Source organism: Oncorhynchus masou, unplaced genomic scaffold (genome assembly GCF_036934945.1).
Source record: "Oncorhynchus masou masou isolate Uvic2021 unplaced genomic scaffold, UVic_Omas_1.1 unplaced_scaffold_5178, whole genome shotgun sequence".
In the NCBI taxonomy this organism is placed as follows: domain Eukaryota; kingdom Metazoa; phylum Chordata; class Actinopteri; order Salmoniformes; family Salmonidae; genus Oncorhynchus; species Oncorhynchus masou.
The window spans coordinates 12,541-22,048 of NW_027011583.1; the positions used below are offsets into that span (position 1 = coordinate 12,541).

The following is a 9,508-nucleotide window of genomic DNA, read 5'->3' on the forward strand; positions in this document are numbered from 1 at the left end:
CACCTGTTTCAATACGCAGAGGCAATACCCCTGATCTGACCTGTTTCAATATGCAGAGACAATATCCCTGATCTGACCTGTTTCAATATGCAGAGGCAATATCCCTGATCTTACCTGTTTCAATATGCAGAGACAATATCCCTGATCTGACCTGTTTCAATACGCAGAGGCAATATCCCTGATCTCACCTGTTTCAATACGCAGAGGCAATACCCCTGATCTGACCTGTTTCAATATGCAGAGACAATATCCCTGATCTTACCTGTTTCAATATGCAGAGACAATATCCCTGATCTCACCTGTTTCAATACGCAGAGACAATTTCCCTGTTGTCCGGGTTAGGGTTTGGCCGGGATAGGCCGTCATTGTTAAAAACATATGCCTTGGTGTAGTCCAAAAGTAATCAGATTATGTTACCATTTTGAGTCATCCAAAGGATTAAGTCACTGATTACTTTTTTTTCTTTATGTAACTGAAATTAGTAATGGATTACATTTTTCGTGTAATCCAACCAACCCTGCCTATAGAATCCACTCTGTATAATTGAATAGGGTCTACTGTAACACATCCACCATTTTGGTGCAGCGTAGATTTGTTCAACTGTATTTTCCTAATTGAAAGGTGAGTCACTCAAGTCAATATGTGCCAAGGAAATCTGTACATTCTTCCTCACATTCACAGTTCTTGGAAATGTATAGAATACCCAATCACCCACATTTACCGTAACGTACGCTACATGTTTTTGGTTTGTTTTTCTACTGATCTATTTCGCAGGAGCCTGGTGAGGGCAAAGGGGGAGAACTGGGTGAAGGGGAGGAGCCTATGATTGATGACATCACCTCCACAGCAGAGAAGAGGAGAGAAGTGTGGTGCATGGCTCACCAAACAGATGACAGAAACGTAAACAAACATCCGGAATATGTACTGTAGTAATATCTCACACACCTATTTCTTTCATGTTCCTGTTTGTTTCATGTTGTCCAAGTTCTTTCTTGGCCCTGTAATGCCCGTGTGTGACAACACCGTGTGTAAGGTGTCGTGCATGACAATATCGTATCACTGTGTGTTTGTAAGCAAACATGAGTATCATATAAGGGCAGTCTCAATGTATTCTTCATTTGTTTTCTCCAGCTTCTTTCAACCCAAGACGGATACAGCACATCTGAGGTTTGCATGCTTCTCCGAGGCTTTATTTTGTAACTTGCAAGATTATCTATATTTGAGGGGTCTTTTTGAGTTTTCGAGTTGCTTATAAACGGACCCAATCAGATGTCACTTGGTCAACAAATACAAACAGCTATTGGACAAGCAAATACATTGATGTTAACGCATTGATAAACGTACAAAAACGTGCTATTGTGAATCTCCCAGCTGAAGGTGTTTTTCGACCCCAGGTTTTGATCGTAACCTCCAACGGGTCTCCTCCGGACTGTGTCCACACCAACGGGCTGCTGGGGCTGGACCTGCACTCCACACCGCAGTACAAACCAAGCCAACCAGGGCCAGATCTGGGTTAGTATCACCCACGTATAGGGACTGAGACCCTCACACTGTCGTACACAGACCTCGTGCTGGGAAACAGCAGCACTTTGGGTCTGGTTCATAAGAAAATCCCAGGGAGTGTGAAAAAGACGGGGCTTTGCTTCCCAAGGCTGACTATGGTTGTTAGTTAAAGGTTAATATCCGGTAGCTCGCTCATGATGCTGTCTGCTCTCTCTCTCCCTCCTTCCCTCCCTCCCTCCCTCCCTTTCCTCCATCCTACAGGGAGTGTGTATGAGGTGGTGGTTGTGCAGGGTGAAGGTTTGAAAGAGGAGATGGATGCAGGGGCGATGGCGTGGGCGACTGCGCCAGGGGAAGGAATGGCGCGAGCTAATGCGGTGGTCACGGCCTTCAGGTTCATCATGAAGCAAAGCTACATCTGTGCTCTCATTGCAATGATGGTGAGTCTCTGTCTGTCTGTCTGTCTCTGTCTCTGTCTATGGCTGGCTGGCTGGCTGGCTGGCTGGCTGTGTGTCTGTCTGTTTGGCTGTCTGGCTGTTTGTCTGTCAGAGGAGGAGGAGGAGTAAGGAACAGTCAGCCTTTTCAGTCCCAGGAGAGGGCTTCAGGATCCACACACACACACAGCGTCTCAGTGGCCCATTTAGTCATTAGCGATGACAGCTTGCAGCGAGCCCCGGTTGGCCCTGGGTGATGTGTACCATATATAACTGAAGCTTCACCTTATACAGATGTGTGTTGGTTAGTAGAGCACTGCTGAGGTCCCTGGTAGGTAGAAAGGTGGTGGCGGGGATGGATGGGTGGGTTGCAGGCCGTCCTCTCTCTTGAGAAACAACCATGGCCTGCACTCTGTTTTACACATCTAAGAAGACTGTCACTTCATTTGATCTGTTGGTTAAAGGATATTGTGTTATGTTGTGTTATGTTGTGCTATGCCGTGTTATGTTGTGTTATGCCGTGTTATGTTGTGTTATGTTGTGTTATGACGTGTTATGACGTGTTATGACGTGTTATGTTGTGTTATGTCGTGTTATGCCGTGTTATGTTGTGTTATGCCGTGTTATGTTGTGTTATGTTGTGTTATGCCATGTAATGTTGTGTTATGTTGTGTTATGTTGTGTTATGTTGTGTTATGCCGTGTAATGTTGTGTTATGTTGTGTTATGTCGTGTTATGCCGTGTTATGTTGTGTTATGTTGTGTTATGTTGTGTTATGCCGTGTAATGTTGTGTTATGTTGTGTTATGTTGTGTTATGCCGTGTTAGGTTGTGTTATGTTGTGTTATGTTGTGTTATGCCGTGTAATGTTGTGTTATGTTGTGTTATGTTGTGCTATGTTGTGTTATGCCGTGTTATGTTGTGTTATGTTGTGTTATGTTGTGTTATGCCGTGTAATGTTGTGTTATGTTGTGTTATGTTGTGTTATGCCGTGTTATGTTGTGTTATGTTGTGTTATGTTGTGTTATGCCGTGTTATGTTGTGTTATGTTGTGTTATGTTGTGTTATGCCGTGTTATGCCGTGTTATGCCGTGTTATGTTGTGTTATGTTGTGTTATGTTGTGTTATGCCGTGTAATGTTGTGTTATGTTGTGTTATGTTGTGTTATGCCGTGTTATGTTGTGTTATGTTGTGTTATGTTGTGTTGTGTTATGTTGTGTTATGCCGTGTTATGTTGTGTTATGTTGTGTTATGTTGTGTTATGCCGTGTTATGTTGTGTTATGTTGTGTTATGTTGTGTTATGTTGTGTTATGTTGTGTTATGTCGTGTTATGTTGTGTTATGTTGTGTTATGTTGTGTTATGCCGTGTTATGTTGTACTATGGCGTGTTATGTTGTGTTATGTTGTGTTATGTTGTGTTATGCCGTGTTATACCGTGTTATGCCGTGTCATGTCAGTGACTGCTCTCACTTAAGTGGTTCCTTTTAGCAACACCAGTGATATCAATGATGTGTGATGCTTAACCTTTATTATTAGTGGCTTGATGATCTAGCTTTCTCCCTCCCTCCCTCCCTCCCTCCCTCCCTCCCTCCCTCCCTCCCTCCCTCCCTCCCTCCCTCCCTCCCTCCCCATTTCTCCCCTCCCTCCCCATTTCTCCCTCCCCATCTCTACCTCCCCATCTCTCCCATCCCTCCCCATATCTCCCTCCCCATCTTTCCTTCTCTCCCTCCCCATATCCCCCTCCCCATCTTTCCTTCTCTCCCTCCCCATTTCTCCCTCCCCATCTCTCCCCTCCCTCCCCATATCTCCCTCCCCATCTCTCCCCTCCCTCCCTATATCTCCCTCCCCATCTTTCCTTCTCTCCCTCCCCATTTCTCCCTCCCCATTTCTCCCTCTCCATCTCTCTCCTCCCTCCCCATATCTCCCTCCCCATCTCTCCCCTCCCCTCCCCATATCTCCGTCCCCATCTCTCCCCTCCCTCCCCATTTCTCCCTCCCCATCTCTCCCTCCCTCCCCCTATCTCCCTCCCCATCTTTCCTTCTCTCCCTCCCTCCCCATCTCTTCTCTCCCTCCCAATCTCTCCCTCCCTTCCTCCCCATCTCTCCCTCCCCATCTTTCCTTCCCTCCCAGGCGTGGAGTATCACTTATGTCAGCTGGCTGACCTTTGTGTTTCTCATCTGGTCCTGCACGCTGTGGATGGTGCGCGACCGCCGTCGGTACACCATGACCACCTCCCCCTTCATGGTGTTCTATGGGAACCTGTTGATCATCCTACAGTACATCTGGAGCTTTGAGCTCCTCCAACCCGTGCCCGGGCTTTTCTTAAAGAAAGAGGTGCCCTTCCGGGAACTGGGCTCCAAGGTGCTGTGCCTGCTGAGTTTCTGGCTGCTGCTGAGACAGGCGTTGACAGAGAGGAAGGAGAGCCAGAGAGAAGAGGAGGTGCTGTCGGACATCAGGGTCATCCATACCCACAAGAATGGTAAGACAGCCCCTGAGTCTGTCAGTCAGTCTCTGTCTGTTGGCCTATCTGTCTGTCCTGTCTGTCTGTCTGTCTGTCTGACTGACTGTCTGTCTGTCTGACTGAGAGTTCCTGGTTAGAGTATGTACAGCAGGGATGGATAACTGGTGGCCCGCGGATCAATTTCGGGAACGTGGTCTCAACTTACTGTTGCAAGTTAGAATAGTAGAATACACAAGGTGCAATTTAGAAATGTAGTTGTGTATCAGCAGTTTTTCTCTTGTTATGTAACTGACAGTCATTCAATTAGCCATGTCAGCAAAACATTTTTTAGATCGGTAATCATGGTCAAATTACCGACCGGGGTACCCCATTGATTTTGTTAGTCACCCTCACTCAGATATCATATTCAAAGTGCAAACATTTCTCTTCACCCCATGGCAAAATCACTAGAATTGCATTGAATTAGTTATACATTTGCTAAATCTTCTTTCCGTCTCATGGAAAAATGTGTAGAATTGCAGCAAACTTGCTTTAAAACTGTAACATAAAAGCGGGGCCGCGAAAATGGTTTGCTCGTAAGGTGGAAATGCTATTAGGGCCGCAAAAGGCTACAGCTCTGACTGCAATTTGTGTGTATGGATGTGGGTAAGCAGACCCTTGAGCCACTGTGGTCCCCTTATGATGAGTTCAGATTGTTTGTGACCCCCCCCCCAGATGAACACATGTAATGCAAACTTTCACAAACACCTCCGATTGACATTAATTCATTATTTAAATGAAATATAAGCATGTCTTGATTTAGAATTCTGCTCTATTGGTAACCTCACAGGTGTCAAGAAAGACATTAATCACCTCCATTTGTTTTACACAAAACATTAACTACTTTATGCCTTAGTTGTGTTAGCTTATCCCTCTGTCATTGCTGCTGTTGTTGCTGCTGTTGTTGTTGCTGTTGTTGCTTTTGTTGTAGTTGTTGTCGTCATCTTCTATGTCATTGCTTCAGCTCTTCCCTCCCATGCGCTTCTTATAGAGGACAAGGAGGTGATGGGTGAGAGCGGTGGACACAGAGAGATGATGCAGGTGCTAGGCAACACGCTCATGGCCATGTTGAACAAGTACTGGATCTACATCTGCGGCGGCATGTTCTTCTTCGTCAGCTTCGAGGGACGCATCGTCATGTACAAGATCATCTACATGATGCTGCTCCTCTTCTGCGTGGCCTGCTACCAGGTGTTGTTACTGTGGGCTTACTGCACCGTCCTGTCCGGGTGGCTCTGTGCAGGTTTTTGATCTAGCTCAGGGCTGATGCACCTTTCGGGAACCTTCCTTTGGTTCTGTACTACTAAATCAAGTGCACTCCATGTACACCATTTCTGTACTTCTGGAGTGCACGAAAAAGTAGGGAAATGTATGCACTCACTGCTGTAGGTTTCTCTGGATAAGAGCGTCTGCTGTTGACTGAAATGTATATTTAAAATGAGTATCTATAACCATCAAACTACACATAGTGTAGTAGTGGATGGTGATCTGAAGGTAGGTGTAAAAGTTGTGTAACATTCTCTCTGGCCATCACCAGGTGCACTATGAGTGGTGGAGAAGCATGCTGAAGTACTTCTGGATGTCTGTGGTGTTCTACACCATGCTGGTCCTCATCCTGGTCTACACCTTCCAGTTTGACTCCTCCATCCACGTCTGGTTCAACATGACCGGCATGAGCAAGGACAAGTGAGTAAAAACATATATATATATAGAGAGAGAGAGAGAATGTGTGTGTGTGTGTGTGTGTGTGTGTGTGTGTGTGTGTGTGTGTGTGTGTGTGTGTGTGTGTGTGTGTGTGTGTGTGTGTGTGTGTGTGTGTGTGTGTGTGTGTGTGTGTGTGTGTGTGTGTGTGTGTGTGTGTGTGTGTGTGTGTGTGTGTGTGTGTGTGTGTGTGTGTGTGTCGTTCCGTGTCAACCGCCCTCCTCCTTCTGTCTCTCCCTGTGTAGACTGGAGGACCTGGGTCTGGAGAAGTTCTCTGTCCCGGCTCTGTTCACGAGGATCTTCATCCCCACCTCCTTCCTGTTGGTCTGCATCCTCCACCTGCACTACTTCCACCAGCGCTTCCTCCTGCTCACTGACATCAAGACGGTGGCCGACAAACAGAAAAGCACGATTACCAGGTGAGTGTCACACGGACCACACACTGGAAAATAAGTTGTGACTCTCTGGCAGTGCCCATGCAATTGACCGTTTTTCCGACCTGAGTCCCACTAAGTGTCACAGGATTCAAAACTCTTTAAAAAAAAAGCATGTCATTCCACCTATTCAATTAACTTCAATATCAGCTCTGTTTTTCTTTAACAGGTTTTACATTACTTTTCACAATACAAATGGTTTATAATAATAATTGGCCTTTAGTTTGTTACATTCACTGCTAAAATGGACCAAGTGTGACCGCTAAGATATGTGTCGCAACGGATGGTGGTCCTGGAGGGTTTGGCTGTGATTTGGGGATCCTGGAACAGACTAGTTTGGGAACCGCAGGTCTAGTCAGGTCTTGGTCTTTAGCAGCCTCTGATTGAATTAAAAATGTCCATACTCTGTCCGGCAATTAATTGAGGTGAAATCCACCATGGCTATCCATTACCCATGCCCCCACTGGCTGGTAGTTGAACTGTAATGCCCCTCTCTCTGTCTGCTTGGGTCTGATCCTTTTGTCCTTACCTGTTGTACCATTAGAGTGCCTGTTGTACCATTATGGTGCCTGTTGTACCATTATGGTGCCTGTTGTACCATTATGGTGCCTGTTGTACCATTAGTTTTAGGGTGTCTGATTTAGCATTAGCTAACTAGTTGTTGTTATGCAAGGCACGAATGTAGCATTGTTGACTACAGAAACCACGTTCTGTGTATTACATGTACCACTGTCAAAGGTGCAGTGTAAGTGCTGTTGGAAGCGTTTATTAAATCAATTTCATCACATGTTCTTCCATTGAAGGCATATTTTGATGGCTGACTTCTCTAGAGCTGTATGGACTGGTTGGACCTTCTTTATTTAAAATCACTTTGAGACAAGTGGTCATGAAGGGAAGCAGACAGAACAAATTCTCTCTTGATAACTGCAGGGACCCAGCCTGACAGTGCCTCCCATAGAACTAGAGGGACAACTATTAGTCTGTTCTAGTCATTCTATTCCTATCTCCACTCCCAGGCTGGTGCACCTAGATGGCAGTCTGGCAGATATCTCTCTCATCAAACCCACCCTCACTGTGACCACCAAAGACGAGGAGGCTGGGGAGAAGGTGCAGCTGGAAGAGGAAGATGGGAAGGAGGAGGAGGAGGAGAAGAAGAGAAGTTATGAGGAGGAGGAAGAGGAGGAGGAGAAGAGGTATGAAGAACCCCTGGAGCACTGCAGCAAGGCGGAGTTCCTGTTCGACGAGATGTCAGGTACCTAGATAGAGAACCTGACACACATGCACAGAGATAACTAATTAACCTTTTATGACAAGCATTAAATGTTAGTGGGTTTGCAAGCACCTTCCTTCATCATATTTCAGCCAATAAAAGTTGATGAATCTAATACAGAAGCCGTCATCTGGAATAGTTGTATTTTTATTTGGTGGAGTATAATAAAGTCATTGATTTGACGTGTGTGTGTGTGTGTGTGTGTGTGTGTGTGTGTGTGTGTGTGTGTGTGTGTGTGTGTGTGTGTGTGTGTGTGTGTGTGTGTGTGTGTGTGTGTGTGTGTGTGTGTGTGTGTGTGTGAGAGAGAGAGAATGTTGGATGCGAAAACCAGCTTGGTGTTTAACCAGGGCTGTGCTCCTCCAGTATGTATCATGGTACTCTGGACACACCTCTTTCTCAGAGGTATTTTCTCATGGTTGTTATGCAAAGCGCTGCTAGCTATAGTTAGTTTGGAAGATTTCAGTTGTTGAAGTCCCATACTGTATAGTTACAGGCTGCATGCAGTTCTCTAGTGGTCTTTTCCCACTGAATGGTGTGTTCATTTGATGCTGACTACAGGCTGCTCAACACACTGTCTCCACAGTCGTTCCTCTGTTTGACCGGGCTGAGGGGATTTCTGTGTGTGTGGTGTATGTGTGTGTGTGTGTCTGAACCCTGATGCTGTCTCAGTGTCTTGACAGAACAATGCTCGGGCTGTTCAACATCTGTTTCCTGTTGAAGAAAGAATGAGTTTGAAGATCAAGTTTTGGTTTTATTACTCGTATGTACAGGACACACATTGGTATACACTGTACAATTAAATTCTTACTTGCAGGTTCTTTCTCGAAAATGCAACAACAACAATAATAAATAATAAAATATTTGTTTGTGTGTGTGCTTTGGGTGTGTGTGTGCTTTAGGTGTATTGTGTGTGTGTATGTGCTCTGTGTGCGTGTGCTTTGTGTATGTGCGTGATGACACAATGCCACCATGCCCAGAATGTGCTGAAATCCCCTCAGCCCGGTCACATATAGACAAGAGGAAGAGACACAACACAGTGTATGTTAGAGGAAGAGACACAACACAGTGTCTGTCAGAGAAAGAGACACAACACAGTGTCTGTCAGAGGAAGAGACACAACACAGTATCTGTTTCGGGGAAGAGACACAACACAGTGTCTGTCAGAGGAAGAGACACAACACAGTGTATGTCAGAGGAAGAGACACAACACAGTGTATGTCAGAGGAAGAGACACAACACAGTGTCTGTCAGAGGAAGAGACACAACACAGTGTATGTCAGAGGAAGGGACACAACACAGTGTATGTCAGAGGAAGAGACACAACACAGTGTATGTCAGAGGAAGAGACACAACACAGTGTCTGTCAGAGGAAGAGACACAACACAGTGTCTGTCAGAGGAAGAGACACAACACAGTGTCTGTCAGAGGAAGAGACACAACACAGTGTATGTCAGAGGAAGAGACACAACACAGTGTATGTCAGAGGAAGAGACACAACACAGTGTCTGTCAGAGGAAGAGACACAACACAGTGTCTGTCAGAGGAAGAGACACAACACAGTGTATGTCAGAGGAAGAGACACAACACAGTGTATGTCAGAGGAAGAGACACAACACAGTGTCTGTCAGAGGAAGAGACACAACACAGTGTCTGTCAGAGGAAGAGACAC

At 45.7% G+C, this 9,508-nt stretch overlaps 1 protein-coding gene across 1 annotated transcript; it reads left to right on the forward strand.

The window, feature by feature from the left end:
* Window positions 1–774: 774 nt before the first annotated feature.
* On the forward strand, window positions 775–7,821 carry LOC135535793 (piezo-type mechanosensitive ion channel component 2-like; the record flags this gene model as incomplete). Its single annotated transcript, XM_064962222.1, has 9 exons — window positions 775–900; window positions 1,132–1,167; window positions 1,395–1,512; window positions 1,765–1,940; window positions 4,065–4,413; window positions 5,426–5,625; window positions 5,972–6,120; window positions 6,381–6,554; window positions 7,586–7,821. Coding segments are annotated over 9 exons (1,564 nt in total), but the record flags the coding sequence as incomplete, so codon positions are not given.
* Window positions 7,822–9,508: the final 1,687 nt, after the last annotated feature.